This window comes from Rhamphochromis longiceps, linkage group LG17 (assembly GCF_057381845.1).
Source record: "Rhamphochromis longiceps isolate RC_006_pf linkage group LG17, R_longiceps_female_GT1.1, whole genome shotgun sequence".
Classification (NCBI taxonomy): Eukaryota; Metazoa; Chordata; class Actinopteri; order Cichliformes; family Cichlidae; genus Rhamphochromis; species Rhamphochromis longiceps.
Window position 1 is genome coordinate 5,816,287 of NC_140573.1, and position 21,043 is coordinate 5,837,329.

At 39.4% G+C, this 21,043-nt stretch overlaps 1 protein-coding gene across 2 annotated transcripts; it reads left to right on the forward strand.

The window, feature by feature from the left end:
• Window positions 1-9,465: 9,465 nt before the first annotated feature.
• LOC146649158 (uncharacterized) lies at window positions 9,466-20,632 on the forward strand. 2 transcript variants are annotated; one of them, XM_085387566.1, is made up of 6 exons: window positions 9,466-9,857; window positions 9,995-10,056; window positions 11,364-11,474; window positions 11,604-11,672; window positions 19,616-19,711; window positions 20,264-20,632. In XM_085387566.1, the coding sequence occupies exons 2-6, from the start codon at window positions 10,015-10,017 to the stop codon at window positions 20,351-20,353; spliced, it is 408 nt and encodes a 135-aa protein (XP_085243692.1). In that variant the 5' UTR covers window positions 9,466-9,857; window positions 9,995-10,014; the 3' UTR covers window positions 20,354-20,632. The 2 variants fall into 2 exon arrangements, with proteins under 2 accessions (XP_085243692.1, XP_085243691.1); XM_085387565.1 differs by having other exon boundaries at window positions 9,476-9,857; window positions 10,001-10,056.
• Window positions 20,633-21,043: the final 411 nt, after the last annotated feature.

The following is a 21,043-nucleotide window of genomic DNA, read 5'->3' on the forward strand; positions in this document are numbered from 1 at the left end:
ATGACCAGATTAAAAAAATGCAACTTTCTGAATAAAAAATCTCCAAAAAACACGACAGGGTAAAGTGTCTGACAGCAGTAATGGAGGTTAAATGCATGCTAATAGATCAAGAGGCACTTCCGTAACACATGCTGCTTCATGTCCCCAACGGATTCAAGGTCTATCATTCCTGTTTTTATAAAATCTCTCAAGGCCATAGAACTAAATCCTTTGACATTTCAAATGACATTCTATACACTAAATTACTTTCATTAGGGTCTTTTCTCATTTTTTGTTATAAATGGTTTATGTTTCTTTTTTACTCTCTGTGGAATCAGTACTTTTTGTACTTGTTATTTTAAAGACTTTGCACTGTGTCAAGTCCTACAGAATTAGTCTTTTTCCCATGCCACATCAAAGCCTCATGGAAGACAGTGATGGAAACATGAACCCTGAGCTTCAGAGAAGAGACAGATATCTTCTCCACAGTACTCCTGTTCCCATAACTCACTGACATAATGTTATTTTAGTTCCTGCTCGAGAAAAGTCGTGACCCAGGAACTCTAAATGATACCTCGTAGCATTTTCTCACTCTCTGACTGGCCTAGTTTCAGTCATAAAATATTCATGTTTATATTTCTTAGTAACAAAAAATGGAAACATCACTCCTTTGGGCAGATTGATCACTATAAAAATATCATACATTTTTCTGCAGTTCATGCAGAGATGGTGTCATTAATCGCTGAGTCTCGCTACCAGACAAACTAGACTAATATGTATATTCATATACATTCATCTTACAGCACTGAATGGAAGATTGATATTTTGATCAAACATTTTTTCTGAAAACCATAAATACATTAATTACATGTTGACCTGTAGGTCTCTATAACTCTCTAGTCTGGATGGTTGGGGTCATTTTTAGGGGCAATATAAAAAATTTGGAGGTCCAAAGTAGTTCAAATATAAACTGTTATTATTAAACAACTCATAGATCATCCAGAGCAACCAGTTTTTAGCCACAGCTGAAGTTTTAACTAGTCAACGCTGGCTCGAAATAGCGATGTGTTTGTTGAAACTTTCTCAATGTCTATTTGATGAATTGTGTTGAAATTTCATAATGAAATCCTCTGCGTAATTGTGTCACAGGAGAAAGGATCAAAATGTAGAACACAGGATAACTGTGGTTGTCTTTGTTGACTTGTGGCACCACCTTGAGGATGACAGCAATTGAATTTCGGAAATATTATACTTACCATAGTTAGAAATAAGGAGAGAATTCTCCCTGTAAAAATGAAATTTTCAAAGAGTATTTTCCAAATTCTGCTAAACAGGAATTTTTAACGCAGGCTTTCCAAAAATCCTTGTTGGATCTTATTTTGGATGCTTACATTATTTTAATTTGAACACAAAAATAATCGATGAAGTTATTTCACAAAATGTATGGTATACCCACCCCTCTGATGCTACCAGTCAGCTGTGTATCCATTTTCATGGTATACAACATGATGACCCAGATCATTTTGCTGCTGCTTGAGGTTTCTTTCAAATTCTTTATGATTCCTTCCACTTTGACAAGATTCCCAGTTCCAGATACACTGAAGCAGCCTAACAGCATAATCCTCCCCCCACCATGTTTCACTGTGGAGATGGTGTTGTTTCGATGGTCTCCAAACATAAGTAGCCTCTCTGTGGCCAAAGCGCTCTAGTCTCATCTCATCTGACCTTAGGACGCACTTCTGGTATTCATAATGTTTCTCCAAGTTATCCTTAGCATAGGTTGTGCTGTATGTGTAAGGTGTTTCCCCTGCATAAGTGGAGTTTTTCTTGCTAGTCCATTCCTGTGCAGGGTTAAAGTGATTGTCTTCTTTCTTTGAGACTACGTTTCCCAACTTGGCTAAGTCATTGGCAGGAGTTCTGGGGTCTTTAGACAAATCTTCCACTAGTTTTCTTTCCAGGCTTTAAAATCTTTTGCTTCCTACCTTTGTCAGGCTTGTTTTGTGTTGTGTGCCTCACTTTGAATTTCTTGATGATAATTGGAAAAGCTGTAAAAATGTATTTATCCATCTCCTGCTTTGTGAGCATCAACTATTCTTTTTCTTGAATCTAAATATATTTTTTGTTTTGTTTTTTGGCATGATCCTTTCCCAAGTGACTGCTCAAACTACAGAAGTTTTTGCACTGTGTGTAAATCCTGTAAAGTAACCCTCAGCCTTGACTTGATTTTAAAACGTTTGCGCATTACAAAGCTTCAACTTAAGCTTAAGCCCTAAGCAACAGACAGTGAAATCAGACCCTTGGGAAAAACTGAAAAAAATTTGATTGCCTCACCTTAATATAATCTTTTTTTGTTTGTTAGCATACCTTGTTAGCATGCCAAATGGCAAATTAAAATGGTGCACATAGTATATATTTAGGGTTGCCAACCGTCCCTTAAAAAAACGGAATCGTCCCGTATTTAGAAACAAAAGTACACGTCCCGTATTGAGCTAATAAGGGACGCACTCTGTCCCGTAATACAGTGAGAATCAAAAGTAGTCTATAAATGTTAATGGAATTAACGCTTTGTTGGAAAACATAATTCCCAGCCCCTCTCCTGCTTTGTGACCAATGAGCTGACAGCACACTTATGACAATTCGAGTATGACAATTCAGATTGCCGCTCATCTCATTGGTCGAGGAAAGGTCGCTTACGGAGAAAATACCGGAAGACAACAGATGACCACAACAAGAAGCATGGCCAACAGGGAAACAAACGCCGACACTGCGGTGCAAGTCTCGGACGACAGTACACCTAAAGCTGGGCAAACACTGTGCGATTTTTTCAGTCACGTTATTCAGCTCCTGCTCAAACTGCACGATTGACTCGCAGGGGTTAGAAGTTGGTAGGTCACGATGCAGGTCTTACACTATACCGCCCGATGCTCTGATGCGACCTGAGTGCTCACACTGTGCCTCCATAAAATGAAGGTTATAACAGAAAATCTGTCGCTCGCTCTCTCTGTCTTTCACTCACACAGACACACCACCACCATCAACTTTGCTAAATTGCTAATGAAAAACATTGATCAGGCAGCTGTGATTGAGCAGCAATGTAGATCCAACTATTTTCACGGTTGTTGTGGTCATGGTAATTTTGTGAGGCCACATCGAAAAGGCTCGGATGAGCTTTCCAAAGTTCTACAAGTTGTGCCTCCATCGCTTGTGTCCAGATCACAGGCTGCACAGCCGTGCTGCTCCATCTTTTTCACCGACGTTTACATGTTTGCGCGTGAGCAGTGTGAGTGGCTGTGGTGACACCCTCACAAGCGATTGATGATCGGGAGCTGGTCGTGAGGTGTTAATCGCTTCTCGTTACCCCACGTATACTACACGATGCACGATGAAGGCCAAAATCAGGCCGATCACCAAATCGGTCGCACGACTCAAAAATCGTCTCAAAATGGGCCAAAAATCGCACAGTGTGAGCCCAGCATTAGAGCAGCAATGTTTGTTCGCTCAGAGAAAGAAAAAAAGGCTGCAAAAGTACAGGGAGGAATGGGAAAAGGAAAACACCTGGCTGGAAAAGTGCACGATAACACCTTTAAAGCGCACTGCACTGTGTGCCGGCGCACTTTTTCCATAGGCATGCTTCTAGTGGTGGGCACATGAAGAACATGAGGGGCGTGAAAGCTCAGGGAACCCTTAACCAATTTTTTGTCCACCAGGCCACGGCAGAAGCACATATGGTATGTAAACACTGGTTTGTTTGTTTTTAAACCCTCTGGTAAAGGTTAATATCTGCAGTGAATATCAGCGCTATGTGGCCAGAAGTGTGATAATATAATTTATTTTGTGTAATAAACAACTGCAAGGATAGATGATTACAACAAATAGATCACTAATACATAAAAGTAATACATAGATGAATAATGATGATGAGTTAAGATGCGTAATCATGGGAACAAGCGGGTTTACAAACAGGAGCAGCTGATGAGCTTTAGAAAAGCTGAAATAATACCTCAACTGAAGCCAATTGTACTAAATGCACTATATGTGCACTGTTACAAGAATGTTTTTTGTTCTATTGTTTTCTATTAATTTATATAATTTTAAGTTAAGCAGGACAGAGTTCTTTTAAAGAAAGATTTACTTATATTCTCAAAAGTTAAGCAGGCTTCTGTTTAAGAAAGAGACCTGTTTTACTGTGTTAATGTTGTCATTTTGAGCTAAAAATAAATGGCTAAATGATCATTTGTTTCCCATATGGTCATATCACAAAGAATATGCATCTGCTTAAATCAAATTCAAGTCAAATGGTTAAAAAATAATTTCACACACAAAAAAAAGAGCTACAAAATTCACCACACTGGGAAGGGTGAACTGGGTTGCCCGGCCCTGGCCACGACGTGTCCCTTATTTATTTTTCAGGGAGTTGGCAATCCTATATATATTATACCTGCTAATCATTGACCCGGCAGATTCATCAGTATGAGTATGTTAGCATGCTCATGAATTAGCCCAAAGCACTGTTTTGCCAAATAACCTGACAGCTCTGAGCTCTATTTATCTGCAGCGTCTCCATGTTAGCAACACAAACCAAATTCCTTTTAGCTAAATTATACTTGGTTTATTGTAGCCGGAGGTGTTTATGAGAAAACCCTATCAGAATATGAATTGAACATCTAAACATCATAACCCGAAGAAACACTGAGCTGGCAAACAAATTTAACATGTTCAGGTGTGCTCAGTCTTGTGTTGAACTGCATACTTTAAATAGATGAAGATGATGATGTAGAGATATTGGAGCCATTGGACTGAATGTAATGAGATGTCTTATGCAGGAAAAATAAGCCCAAATACATGCATGGTTATTTCAAACATAGTTTTTTTCTGCTGGGATTGGGATGATGTTCAACACAGCCTTGTTAACGCAACATCCAAAGAAAATCACCCACATACACATCCTGCCCTGACAGAGATTGAGGTCAGGGGATTGTCCAAACAGTGCCACGCCAACAACAATCTCATACAGTCAAAACACTATGCTGCCTGGGATAAGATAACAGGATCTGAAATCAGAAATATACACACATAGTAAATACATAGCCACAAAATTAATTTAGCTTTTGGCATGGGATGCAAGGAACTTAAGAAGATCCTTGCATCCTATGAGTTGCATTGTGAGCCACACAATGTTTCAACTGGTCAGTTTGTATCCACACATTGATGTACGTGTGTAAAAAGGCAAAAGGGGGATATTCAAATCCCTGTGGTCACCATCTGTGGGCTCACACAAACAAGCACATACTTTCACTTGCACTGTAATGACTATCCTGTGGGTGAGATGCAGTCCACTGGGGCCTGGAGCTATGCTGGACAAATGTATACAGATAGGAAGTTAAGCCTCTTGCAAAGCACGACTTAGTGACAGAGGGATCAGGCGTTAAGACATAAAGCATGTTAGGATGGTTCATGACAAGACCTTTTAAGAAGGGTCACTCCAGTTCAGCAACACACTCACATCTAAGTTCACTCAAGCATTAAGACATTTCTAATGTAAAGGAATTTGATAACTTGATTACTTGAAGGTTATTTCAGTTAACCGCTGTGCTTAATAAAACTTTACCACCAGTATTTATCTGCAGCTGTGGATGGGTGGATGGCTATCACTGAAGAACCAAGAGGACATTAAAATCTCGTGAGAATTTTGGAGGAAGTTGTAGGATTGGAGTCTAATGTGACCATATTTAGACTCTGGGGATTTTTATTTTATTTTTGTTTGTGTGCCTTTGTAGGGTTATAAGTTGAAAGTTCTAACTGAACTACTGAACAAAGTCGATTCATATTCATCGTATTGCATTTTTCTTTCCAAGCACATCCCTCATCCAGTGACGTAAACTAAGAATATAAAGTGGATAAAAACTACAATTACTTCTTGAAGAGCGTCAAAGTGTCTCAGGTTTGTGTTCAAAAGCTAGGGGAACATGTGCTGACAGAGACTGACAGATTGGTGTTATACTAATGTTGTGGTAAAGAGGTAGTTAAGCTCTCAACTTACCTGCCAATCTGCCTAAGTTCCAACACTCAGCTGCAGTCATGAGCTTTGGATAATGCCCTTGAAAATTTGGAAAAAATTAGTAGAGTCAAAGAGCAATTTGTGCATTTACAAAAAACAACCATTACAAGACAGTGTGGAAAACTATTTATCTTATGTGACAATATAAGTTTTGAGGTTCGATTAGATTTTATTGCTTAAGATATCGCAAGCCTGTTACAAGTTAGTTTAAAGAAGCCAAAGCTGATACACCATGTAGTACTATAAAATAGTTGGTCTTCACACAAAAAAATAAATAAAATAAAATAAAATTCAAACTTAATGCTTTAGAAAAAAAACTTAAACAAGGAAGCATAAGGAGCATCAACTCAGTTCAATTTTCAACAATAACAACACAACAAAACTAAAGATTTGACGTCAAAATTCTGGCTAGTCTTGCACTTGGCAGTGAAGAAAATTTCCTCACTGATTTTTTAAAATCATGTAGAAGTTATTAAATTAAAGCATGTAGGCAAATATGAAAAAACGGAGCGATCGTGGCTCAAGAGTTTGGAGTTTGCCTTGTAATCAGAAGGTTGCTGGTTCGAGCCCTGGCTTGGACAGTCTCAGTCGTTGTGTCCTTGGGCAAGACACTTCACCCGTTGCCTACTGGTGGTGGTCAGAGGACCCGGTGGCGCCAGTGTCTGGCAGCCTCGCCTCTGTCAGTGCGCCCCAGGGTGGCTGTGGCTACAACGTAGCTTGCCATCACCAGTGTGTGAATGTGTGTGTGAATGGGTGGATGACTGGTTGTGTAAAGCGCTTTGGGGTCCTAAGGGACAAGTGCAGGCCATTTACCAAATATAAAAATAATTTCATGAAAGCGAGTATACATTTTGAACATATTTCATTTCATTAAGAACATTGTCTGTGTTCACATTAGCGAACTCATCGGTTGGAATTAAAAACATGCACTCGTCAGGCATTTGCCAGACAACTGCCTCATTTTTCTTGAAACGACATTCTCAGACATTTTGGGAGCCTCCAGGGAGAAGCTGTAGGATGTGACAGACATCTGGGCTACCTTGGTTAGCCTGATGCCACTGGTCAAAAAAGGATGGGAACTAGAATCAGAGGCCCAGTGGGAGTTTAGCATTCTTCCTTAAATGATATACACACCCAGCCTGTGCAAATGGTAAGTAAGTACACTTTGTAACCCACTCTGTTCTGTAACCTATAGTTATTAAGTGAGGAAAATCCTAAAACAGAAGTTTGGTTCTGTGTGTTTTTCCCCACATGCCCATAAAAGACAACGTGAAGACTTGTTCTAATAAAAATGGATTACAGTGGCATGAAAGAGTCCAAGAGGTCAATAATGACACTGACTGAATCCATGTATGGAGAAGCATCTGTTGTGAGTCTGGGATGAGATGGAGCACAAACAAAATACTCAAAAATCATTGCAAATAGTGATTGTGTGAAAGACATTTGCATAACCACCTCTGATACTTTAAGTTGGATCACATTTCCTTATGCTGTATTTCAGTGGAGAAAGTTGATGAATATCCAGAGGTTTTGTATTCTTACGTGATTGGTGTTTGATTTCAAGATGTTTCTTGTTTCTAAGCCGTACCATGATATTATTGTCATTATAGTTATTTCTTACTCATTCCATCCAATATTATGATCAGGACTAATGCAGTTAGCATGTAACTGTTAGGCTGTTACAGTGCTGAAGGATCGTCGCCTTTCAATTATCGTTGATTATAACCAAATGTTTTAAACAGGACAAAGCATGCATGGCTTTCATTTAGGCTGTGCGGGTTTCAGACTCGCATGCAGGCATACTACAATAAAAAGAGGTCTTTTACTATGTGATTTTTCTCTGTGACTTTGTTCCTGGGGTCACCAACTTGTTTAAAGCTTTTTTTTTATAGCTACAGTTATATTTGTAAAACAGCAATTAGGGGGAGGACAGAGGACATAAACTATGGCAGAACGAGCATTAGAGAGAATGACCATCAGCCTTACCAGTGGAGGTAAAGAGAAAGCTCAAAGACGAGCAGTGAAAAAGCAACAAGCAAAAGGAGCATGAGAAAGAGTCTGTTCATGTGGTCCACAGAAATAAATTTTTGTTTTTAAACCTATAGTCCATTGGTGTGAGTTACATAGTAACCCCCCAATTTGGTGGTCAATTTATCCTGCACTTACCAATATCTACCTCTGACATGTCAGTTCCACCGTCGCCTTGCATCGTTACCTGCAATTCCAACCCCTCCGCCACCTCGTCATCCACCTTTGGCTGGATTTTATTCAGCAACCCCCAATTCCATACCATATACCAAAGAGTGATGAACTCTGATGCATAGACACCAGACTATAACTGTATTCTGCTGCTGTACAAATAATTTCAAAGTTGAGTTGTCTGAGGGAAATTCAAATATTTGACATTATTAAAGAAAACTAAAAAGAGGTTTAATGAACTATTACCAGGAAGTTTTTGTAGTTCTTTATTATTCGTATATCACTGTTTTGTTATCTGTGGAAAGTTCCTGGCAAATAAAGTTCAAAGTTCATATAGCAGCACAGACTGTACATAAAAGACGGTTTCTGGACTTTATAGTTTTAAGCATTAACACCATGTTTATTTTTGTTGTTGTTATTGTGTTTGATTTTATTAAGTAACAGAATAATAAAATATCAGAACTTTACTTGTTAAAACTGAAGCACAAACTTGTTGAATGATTTGTGTCAGATTTTTCATGAGAACATTTTAATGCCAGAATGACTTTGGAGGTAGCCTCAAGTGGTCGTTTTAGGAGATGCAGTTTTTGGCGCATCAGTATCGGCTTCATTCTTCAGTCCAGGAAACTACTGCGATCTGTTTCATGCAAAATATCTGCACTGAAATTCATGCCTTTATCGTGTTTTATAGACAGAATCCAATGTCTCATTGAATCTGAATGAGAAATTGGAAAGGAAGTGATCCCTGCTGTGAAAAGTTTCACTCAGCTTTGACTTCTCTTGGTCACATCTCCTGATCTGAATTGATACAGCAACAATGTAACAACACTGTGGTAGAAGGTGTTCAGTGGAAACACTCAGAGCCTCAGTGCTGCATATCCATCACAGGAGCAGCTAATGTGGCTGTCAGGCTCCTTTTTAGCAGCCTGCTGAAAATACTAGTAATTAAAATAACAGAGTATCATGAACTTTACTCATCCCAGATGGGGGAGGGTAACACAGCAGCAGAATGCCAACTGCAAAGACAAATGAAGCTGTATATTTACAATGCTGACAATTATTTTTGACCCATGTGGGCATATTAAAATGGTACTTTTCTATACCTGAGGATACAAAGATTCATATTTTTTATTAAATAGTTAAATTAAATGATGTAAGCTGTTGGTTTGTTTCGATTAGCATACAGACTAAAATGTGCCTGTACCTTTTAAAAAAAAAACAAAAAAACAAGGGTAATTTTTTTTTTTTTACTTAATTCTTACTGTGTGTCATCGTGGTTAAGATACAGTGACCCACGAACTTTAATTTTTAAAAAGCGTCACCTATTTATTATGCTCTTCTTGGCTTCCTGACTTTTTATTAGCAGGATAGTGGCAATTCTATCACTGCACTGTGGAAATGACCAGCATTTAAGTGTTGCACTGTTACTGTACAAAAACGTCCATGACTCCGATCGTCAGCTTTCTGTTGGGACTCTGAGCTGAGTAAGGACACATCTGTGGGCATTCTAAAAGATTGAGCAGAAGAGGAGGCAATTAGAGCGGGGTGAGAAAGATCTCAAAACACACTGAACCCGAAAGAGTGTGTAAAAAGAGAGGACACAGTTCTTCTTGACCTACAGGTGAGTTGAGCTAATTTCTGATTAGCTATTTAACTCTAAATGCTACAAAGTTTTCACAGATTTTGAAAGAAAATTAAATGTGTGACATAAAAGCATCACTGAGACTTAATAAAATGTGAACATCTGTGTGTCATGAGCCGCAGATCTGTTGTTTAAGATGACGCACGAGAAGAGGTTTCAAGGCATTCCCATGTCAAAGGTAAGTTACATGCTGCTGGGATTGAAGACTCATGGGTGTAGGGTTGAAAGTTTCTTCATATATTTATTCTTCACCAACTAGATAGATAATTATCCTCAGATAACATAAAGTAGAACAATTCTGAGAAAAGCCAAGAAAAGAAACACAGTAAATCAAATAAACAGTTTCCATTTCCTCGGTGCATTTGTTCCACATGTGTATTTGTCATTTGGGTTGAGATCTTGTGAGGCAGCTGAGGTCATAGCAGATGTCATTTAGTGTCATTTTTATATTCATGAGACCTTTTGGTGATCCCAGTAAAAGGGTGACCTAGTTATGAAGCAGCACTTATCTCTTGTCCCGCTGTCCTACATATTGACAATGTCCTACATTTGACTGTTTCAAGTTTATATAAGTGAACATTTGTAAAACCTGGATTCAACCCAGTGAATATGAAGGAAGCAGGGAAGGCAGGCATCATGGTAAAGTGCAGGTTTATATGTCTTTTGCTGTCAATAAGCCCAAGGGGGAAACAGTCACCAGTCACCACAAAGTTACAAGCTATTCAGACCTTCCAGAAAATGTAGTGGTGTAAAAAAGTTAAAGTAAAAAAATAATCTCAGACAAGAAAAACAACATGTCATAATTAACATGTTAGAAAAACCAATGAATGGCTGCATCCCGACTCAGGCAGCAGGCTAGCAAAGTGAGGCAGTGGTTAACGCTGTGGCATTACAGCAAGAAGGTTCCTGGATTGAAACACTGATGGCAATTCTGTGTGTGTAGTTTGCATGTTCTCCCTGTGCCTAAATTTCCTCTGAATGCTATGGCTTCTTCCCAAAGGCAAGTAAGTTAACCCTTATGTACTGAAATCTGATGACTTCTTAAAGTGAATTGAAATACACAAAAATAAATGAATTTTAAAACTTTTCTAAAAATTTTATACATTTATTTTTGTATTTGGTAATTTTACCCAAATCAAATACCTACTTGCCAGTTCTCTAGACAAAAAACATTTAGCATTGTTAGCGTGCATCACTGGACATTAGCATCTAGTCATGGGTGTTGCACTTACAGTAACATATGTGGCATAAAACTATGAACAGAAGCTTTATGTGAATCATAAAGTGTGGTGTGTGTAAGAATGAATGCCACATAGAAATGTAACTTCAATGAGTCTCTAGTAAGAAATAAATACTGAATACTGAAATACTGAAAATATCCAGACACCACCAAGGGACTACTTTTTCACCACTTCACCATATTGCCTGTGTTCCAGCATTGACGCTGTTTCATGACACTCACAAAAGCCACTTTTCTGGTTCTAGTCAATGAGAGGTTTGTGTAAAGAGGAGGACTATGCATTTCTGAGAACATCGGAAAGGACAGAAGGAGCGGCGGCTTTAGGGAACGACTGGAGAGACAGGAAAGAAGAGAGGGTATGGCAAGTGCGACCGAATCAAATATCACACCCCAAATGTGCACAAATTTCATGTATATCCATGTGTTTGTGTGTGTGTGTGCTGTGTGTGTGTGCATGTGCATGTATGTGTGTCTGTGTGATTTAGGTCCGCAGGCGATTAGAGCAGGAGCAGCAGGAAAAAAAACGACTCAGAGAAATAGAGGAGAGCAAGAAGGTGAGCAGACGCGTGCACACACATACACACATGACTGGATGGTTCACACTCTACAAGTCCATACATCTGCAAAACAAACATAGTCTTCACTTCCAACCTTTGGCACAGCATGAAGGGTTGCGCTAACTGACAGCAGCTTAGGCTCAACAGCTTGTACTTGTTTCTTCTTAGAAACCACATGCCTGTTACACACACATACACACACACACACACACAGGTTGGACACAGGAGCCAAGCAATAGTAACTGAATGTGACTGGTGCTGTGATAGATCAAGCTGGCCATCAGCGCTATTTATTGGAAACCAGGCACTGTTTTAGCCTTTCAGAGTTTAATAATTGAATGTTCTTGACTGGGAGGATGCTTTCCATAACACTTTTTAAACAGCTTTTTCAAGGGTTTTGTGTGAAAATGATCTTCCTTATTAAGTTATTAGCAAATACCAAATGTGAAGTCAGTGTTTTTTGTTTGTTTTTTTATTTCCTTCACTTGTGAGGCACACACACTGTGAAGGTGACTCATTTATTCACATTTTAAGACGGCAAGCTTAGGTTTTCGTGAGACCAGGTTGTAGTAATCAGTCTGATGGAAACAGAGAGCTGAACTATCAAGTAGACGGGCCGTGGTGTGACGCCAAATCAATGAGCATTAATCTACCGTTGAGGTTCACTTTGTTGCTCAGGGCAAAATCAGATCGACTTCCTGGAATTAACAGTCTAGGCAACACAATTCTGGCCCTCTGTCAAGACTGCCAGGGTTTATCAGTCACTTTGGGAGAGCATGTAGACACACACGCAGTAGAAGAATGAAATAGACATTTGGCAGTATGAAACAAAAGAAAGTGGTTTTGCATTGATAGTACGGATTTATTCAAAACACAACACAACACATAAACAGTTGCCAAAACAGATGGACACTCTCATGGACTTGGAATGCAGCATACACTAAACAGCTGTGGACGCTTTGAGCAGTTGCCCAATTTTTGACAAGAGCGTGTTAAGGTCAACAGGGGACGAGGGCTTGCTGTTGCTGTCAGTGTTTCTGCTTCTCTGCAGAAAAAATAAAAAGACAGGAAGCTGATGACAACATTTACCCTGATAGAGTAGACAGTCACTCTCACAGCAGTATGGAATGTACTTTCTGCTGAACCCTAACTTAACCCAGAGCCACACATCAAAAGTACACACAAATGTGCATGGACTCAGTGACTTATGACCTCTGACATGTGCACAGAGAACACAGAGAAACATACAGCCAATGCAGAAAAGCAACCTGAACCCAAACAGACCTCCAGTCTTCATTAAACAAGGGTTAATCTGTATAAAATGTCACACGTGCTCACCACTGGAATGTGTCAGTCGAGCCATATGAATACCAGAAAACCGTTGTAATGTTGACAAGTCAACATGGAGATTTAAGTGAGTGCATTACAATGAATTCAACCAAAATAACCAAACGAAAAACTTAATAGATGGGTGTCTTTTAAACCTAAGCTATATTGCCAGTGTTCACTCACCCATCCACGTCATCGAATTCAGGTAATCGCTTCCATGGCCACAGGTTGATAAAATCAAGCATCTGGGCATGCAGACTGCTTCTACAAACATCTGTGGAAAAAATGGGGCACGCTCAGGAGCTCAGTGAATTCCGAATGAATTGGTACTGTGATAGGATGCCACCTGTGCAAAAAGTCCAGTTGTATATTCCTCACAATTGCACTTGTCGTGAGGAATTAATTCAGCTGCATCCAGGACTTACTGATTTTTATAGCCTGGTCTCGGACAACTGAAAGTCCTTGAAAAAGGACTTGAATCACCAAGCAAAATGCAAAGTGTCAGATGTAGTGGTGTAAAGCATTTCTCTGGAGTGATGAATCATGCTTTCCTGGGAATCCAAAGAACGAGTCTGGGTTTGGTGCTTGTAGGGAAAACGGTACTTTTACTGACTGCATTGTGCCAAGTGTAATGTTTAGTGAAGGAGGGATTATGATGTAAGGTTATCTTCAGGAGCTGGGCTCTGCCCCTTAGTTCTTTAGCATACCAAGACATTTTAGACAGTTCCAGACTCACAACTTTGTGGAAGCAGTTTTGTTGATGGCCCCTTACTGTTCCAACATGACTGTGCACTGGTGCACAAAGCAAACTCCATGGATGATTATACCTTTGGTGAAGAAGAACTTGACTGGCCTGCACAAAGTCCTGACCTCAACCAGACAGAAGACCTTTGGGATGAAATAGAGCAGAGACTGCAGACCAGGTCTGACCTCTGAAATGGGATTCTGGAAGAGTGGTCAAAAATTCCCATAAACACAGTCCTAAACCTTGTGGAAAGCCTTTCCAGAAGAGTTGAAGCTGTTATAGCTGCAAAGTGTGGGCCAACATGGTATTAAACCCTATGCATTAAAAATGGGATGACACTCAAGTTCAAATTCAATTCAATAAACTTTATTGATCCTGAAGGTTGGCCCCGAAGGAAATTGGTGAATGCGTGTGAAGGCAGACAAGTGCATACTTGTCTGCCTTCAATATTGTGCATTTCCAAATTAGTTCTCTGAAGTTGGGGCAAAAAGTTCTTGGTTTAGAGCCTGTTTTTGCTAAATTATGTACTATTATAGGCAAACTCACTGAATAGTGATTGCAAGAACAAGCAACATTTTTTAAGTATTACATAAGCATCTGACATCACCTAAATCAAAGGCCTTTGGTTCAGAGACATGGAGGCAGTTACAGTGGTAGTACTGTACTACTGGCTACATTAGATTCTTTTGTGCTGCTCAACTTTGGCGCTGCATTAAAAGTCCTTAAAAAACACCACACACATACAAATTATGAATCTGTAGTGAAAATTCTGAAAACCTTAGCATAGTTCATTGCTGCATGCATATTTTTCATGTTACAGATCATGCCGTACATTAACCAGACCTAGGAAAGCTGCTGTTTTCTTTGATGAGATGGGGCAAAATGGAGATCATCTACATCTTGTCCTTCACATTAAATAGGACAGGTACCATCCTGATTGCTACCAGGTGACACTTCATAAGCCAGAATCCTTAATGGTTAGGAGGCATTCTGCTGTCCGACAAACCGAACAAGCAACTGAAATCTCACAGAAAAAACATTTCGTTTTATAAACTACAACAGGCTAACTTACTTATTTTATAGTTCTATATAACATTATTATCACATTGACCTTCAGAACCATCTATTGAGGAATGTGCATTTTTCCTCTTCCCCCCATTCCTTTGACAACCTGAAAAAAGTCATAGGGTGCAGCATAAAAACAGGTCAGCTACAGCATCCTTTTATATCTCTAATTCTAACGCACGACGCAGAGCTGATCTTCAAAGACATGGCAACATGTGTCTGGCATCTTTCCTTCTTGAAGCAAACTGGATAGACAGACTTCTGACTTCTTCAGAGTTTCCTAGTTTTTAGATTGAAAAGCTAAAATATTAATTAGCAATAGGACGCATTGAAAACTCCTGGAACCAATGGAATTTGCTGAGAGCCTTTGTCAAAAGTGATGTTTTGTTCATTGCCAAAGTTGTCAACCTGAAGTTTATCTGAACACAAAGCTTACCCCTTACAATATAAAGTGCCTTGAGGCGACTGTTGTGATTTTGCGCTGTATAAATAAAACTGAATTCAATTGAAAAGAGGAGATTTTCGTGTGGTGAGGGTCTCACTCTCAGTACTTAGTAATTAACTAATGATAGCTGTATGCAGTCTATTAGCTCATATTTACTGTTAACTCCCCCTATATGTGTTGAAAGCTATTCCTTTGGGTTTTTTATACAAATAATGTCTGCACGTTAGTTCTGTTAGTGATGGAGTTCACCTTTCTTCACCTTTCAGTTCCCGCAGCATCCTGTGGGAGTACGTTTTTATTTAGTTTCTTTAATGGCTTATAGCATCTCCAGTCTTCTGCGAGATGACAGACCAACGTTAACCAAGTGTGACCTTCCTCCAAATATTTGTTCTTTTATAGTTGACGTCCAAACTTTGGCGTGTTTCACACATGTAGTGCAGATTAAAATGCTTATATAACTTTCCTGTGAAATACAATAATTATGACCTTCTGTCATCTAGTGTCATCTGCACAAGGGGGGTGGGGGGGGGGGCATGTAAACTGCTAAAAACAGAAAGAGAGAGAACGCACATTTGTTTACATATTTCTGTAACTTTTTCCAAATTATTAGTGATTACTAACAAAAGCTGCTGTGACTCAGTCTTGAGTGAACATTACACAAAAAACAGACAGGACTGTGCAGCGATCAAAACTTGATTCCAGCCTTTGAATTGCAGTTAGCAACTTTAAATTTCATACTATGTACATCTTTGTACTATGTGTTCATTAGCTGCACTTTGACTGCTTTCAGGACACATTTAACTAGAGCCAAGATGAAGGTTAATTAGGAACTGCGACCTCAATTGACAAAATGTCAAATTTAGTTACATTTTGTAAAACAAAATGTAACTAAATTTAAAAACAATTTTTTAAAAAAAGAATGAAATGATTTGAAAATCTAGATCCATTTCTTTATTCTCAGTACAAAAGAAAAAATATTACATGTTTAAACTAAGAAAATATTAAATTTTTGAATAAAAATATTAGCAAATTTTGAATCTGATCGCAATAATACATATCAAAAAAGCTGGGGGAAATAAAAGTTAATTGGCAACAGGTCAGTAACATGACTCAGTATAAAAAAAGAGTCTTTTTGAGAGGCAGGGTTTCTCAGAGGTAAAGATGGGCGATTTTGAGAATAATGTTCCCCAAAATAAAATTTTCATCATCTCCAGTACTTGATGTCATTAAAAGATTTGGAGAATCTGGATAGCTATGACAGAAGGAGCAAGAGTAAATGGGCAAATTTAGAAGATGGTGGACCTGCTGTGATGGGGTTTGGAGACAGTGGCAGTGACAGTTGATTTTGGATGCTTGTGGTCTTCAAGCTCTCAGGCAGGACTGCATTTTTTCTGTCTTGGAAATCGCAGCATGGGCCCAGGATCACTTCCAGAAATCATTGTTTGTGAACACAGTTCTCTGCACCATCCACAAATGCAGGTTAAAGCTCATTTAAAATGGACAGAGGCAAAGTGGGAAAACTGTTCTGTAGTTAGATGGTTTGAAATTTGAAAGGAGTTTCATTTTAAAAAGCCTTCATCTCTGATTGTATGTGGGTATATTAGTACATACAGATCTGTCAGCTTGCACATTTGGAACAGCAACAGCAATATACAGTTTTTAGAACACATGCTCCCATCCTGTTGATGTTTTTTTTCTTTTCAGGGAAGGCCTTTCACATTTCAGCAAGAGAACACTAAACCACACACTGCAGCTATTAACACAGCACAGCTTTGAGGTAGAGTCCAGGCGCTGAACTGGCTTGTCTGCAGTCCGGACCTTTCACCAGCTTAAAACATCTGACTCATCATGGAGTAGAAAACACAGCAATGATGCACGGGGACCATTGAGCAACTATAGAATCCTACATCAGACAATAGTGGGACAACACTGTGCTCTCAAAAATACAGCAACTGGTCTCTGTAGTTTCCAAATGTTTTACAGCAGCGATCCCCAACCTTTTTTGCGCCACGGACCAGTTTATGCCCGACAATATTTTCATGGACCGGCCTTTAAGGTGTCGCGGATAAATACAACAAAATAAAACTAGTACCGGTACCGAAAAAAAGAAGATTTATTCATAACACACGTGAAAAGACCCAGGAAAACCGAGTAAACGATAAAAACGATAACAAAATAACGCTGAAAACCGATAAAAACCCTGAAAACCATACATTTCATACCTGAGCCTCAACTCTCGCGGCCCGGTACCAAACGACTCACGGACCAATACCGGTCCGAGGCCCGGGGGTTGGGGACCGCTGTTTTACAGACTGTTGTAAAAAGAAGAGGGATGCTGCATAATGATAAACATGACCTCGTCTAAGCTGTTCCAAACTGTGTTGTTGCCATCTAATTCAAAATGAGCTAATATTTTTCTTAAAATGGTACATTTTCTCACTCTCACGTTTAAACTTATATATGCAAATTCGTTTTAATTAAAGAAATTATCAGAAAGTTTACCAAACACTCCTTTTCCCCAAAATCTAAATTTTCTGGCAATTATTTCATAGTTCAGACTTTAAAAGGTTAATTCAACTAAAAACTAGTACTACTACTACTACTAGTACTAGTACTAAAAGTCACAGCCGGCAATTTATTGCTTAAACATGTATATTGCAATTTATTTCATTTTTTCAGGGTGAATGTATTTAGTAGAGGTCTGAAAAACTGTGTTTTTCCTGTTTTGTTATGTATGTATCAAATGTAATGTAGTTGTTGTTACAGGGTTAAACATCCAAAATCTAGACCTGCCTTTACATTTTCCAAAACCATCCATCCAGTGGAACAAATTGGAGTGTTTGCCAGGCTGATTCTGGCCCTTATGTTTAACACCCCTGCTCTGTTATAAAGTTTCACTTTAATTGGAATGAGACTTTAAAAGTTATTGAGACCATAAACTCAAAGTATGTAAGAGGTTGTAAAGCCTGTGAGCAGCAGGGCCATGGAAGTTTTACTTCACAGACCTGGAGGTTACATCCACGTGTCCGCCTGTAATTCTTCATATAAGCAAGTACATCCAGAGAGGAAATAAATCTAAGAAAAAACAGTTCAGAAGACAGAAAAACAGAAAAGATACACAATCATTCTCACTTAATCCTCCATAATATTTTGAGGCTCTGTAGGATTATTTTGATGGCTAAAGTTCCCCTGGTACAGTGATATAACAGGACATACATTCTGCTGGGCTTGCACCGCAGAGCCTTAAGTAGGCGTGCTTGTGTGTGTGTGATGAAAAGTTCTGGGTCTGCTGGCGGGTGTGTTCCTGACCTCGAATTTGAATCTCTTGTTGAATCTCTTGGATCCAATTTCCTGCAGTGTGTTTGTGTGTATTTTTAAGTAGAATTTACACACATGTGTGTGAGAGAGAAGGCCGATGCGAGTTGCGCTCAATGAACAGCGTCTGTCATTAATTAACGTTCCCGTCATGCTGTGTGTGGGTCTGGGGAGCCGTAATGTTTAGAGGAAGTTGATGTGAGCGAGGGAGCCATTTGCTCTAATGTCAGTCAGTTTCAAGAGGAAGACTCGCTGACACATATGGAGTGAAGGTGAAAGCAGTTACACAGTCAATGCGAACACACACACACACACACACACACACACACACACACACACACACACACACACACACACACACACACACACACACACACACACACTTCCAGACAAACAACCAAGACATTCTTTCTTTAAAGGCCTTTGAATGATTATGGAGAGGGATATGGGGTAGCACTCTTGGTGCAAATTTGCTCAGACGGGCGATCACTGACAAGTTGACAAATTGAGTTGATTATTTTCCGTCTCAACTCCACTGACAAGTTTGTGGGAGCAATTTGCCAAGTTTTGATGATTGTGGAGTGTCATTGTGAGGATCAGTCAGAGGGGCTTTGGGTTGAAACATTAACCGTCAGCAGACGTGTTACTGTTGTAATTATGAAAACTACGGATGTAGTTAAACTCATTTTTCATGGCTGATTAAGACAAATGGAGTATAAAAAGGCAGTGCCAGCTGCTGGACTACTCTACATGGAATATTGCTTGTAAGCAGGGTACAGTTCAGATTCTTTACACTGACAGAATGGAGAGTTACACTTAAGATCAAAGCAGCCTGTATGTGGCCCACAGTGTAAAATGAGTTTGACAATTTGTTACCATGCAGTATTATTCCATGTACTTGGTTTCCCCAGTAAGAACCACTTCCTGTTCTTAACATCTGATTTCAAAAGGAATGAAGGGATTTCACAAAACCAGCAGCTAAGACAAATGTGTCCATCTTTTATATATAGTCTATCTTAAAACTGCATTTTGGTCTTTCAGGAGAAAGAGCAGCTGTGGCGCACTCATGTAGCAGAGCTGACCTCCAGCCAGGAGAAGACTCTGCAAGACAGACTGGCAAGGCTGCGCAGATTCAGGGTGAGGATGACAGGCAAACACATCCAGATCTCATTACCAACTGTTGATGTGAAAATCATGCACCTGCTGTTGTTTGATGTGGTTGCTGTGCTGAAATTCACATTAACCATACGAGATTCAACACCACAAAGCGACAGCCTAAGCAGCCGCAAAGCTTCTAGAGTTTCACTGCTCCAGCAACACAGAAAAGCTTTTTTTTTTCTTTCTTTTTTTTTTATAAAGGACATGGAGTTTATGAGACACTGAGCGGTCATGGACGAAGTCATCAAGTTACAGAGCAGTTACAATTTAGGGTCATTGATCAGGTGCTGGATAAAGAGACTAGTGAGTAGCTTTGAAGCGATATTCATGACTTTGTCATTATGTCATTCATTCTGGTGCCAAAAGATCATTGATCTGTCTTTCAGTCAAATATCACTATCAGGGTTTTTTTTTTTCCTATGCTGGTCAGGTTTATGCCATTGCTGTCTACACACATATTGTGCACCTAGCAATCATCAAATGTGTAAGTGTTTAATGTTCAAACACTCTGAGTCTTTTTTTTTCATGCAGGAGTTCCAGAAGAAGGTGATGGAAGAGGAGTCTGGAGAGGAGGGTGCACCAAGCAGCCAGGCAGTCAATCAACTCCTCACAAGGATGTAGATGCATTAAAGGATAATCAAGAAGAAGGCTGACCGCTGCTTTAGTGGCCAGAACATAGCATTCTAATGCAAATATAAATTTAACAGTCACATACTGAATGAACTACTTTAATCTTTTAAAGTTAGTTATTGTATCTGACAGTGCTTCTTGGGGATTATACCAGAGATTGCTGTTCTTTTCCTCAAGTGTTTCAAAAATCTTGATACACTGTAACAAAGAACTGGTTACATTGTGATCTTGCCTAAATGAAGCATGCATTCTCCTTGCTGTTGCAAATCAGCTGGCTGTTTGTCTGGTGTGACTTTTTGGGGGGGGGGGACTAACAGTCAAAATGTCTCTAGAATTCGTCACAGTGCAGCTCCCTCCAGGATATCCAAGAAATAGATTGTCAGCATCGAGTTTTGTTTCTCTTCAGAAAGTTCAAACCAGCCATCAGGCAACCAGACATGATGGAAATGTTAAACGTCTTATTTTAATACAGTAGACACGACCGAAGGCTGATTAAGGAAGGGCGAGTTTGGGAGCCTGTGCAGCAACTTGTGCTCACATAATATTTGACTGTTCCCAATACATTTTCATCCCACTGTATCGCTTCTGTTTCTTTTCTTTTCTTTTGTTAAATTCTTATATTAAACCGCAGTTGTCCAAAGGACTACTGAGGCTGCCTCATGTGTTATCAGGAGAACATAG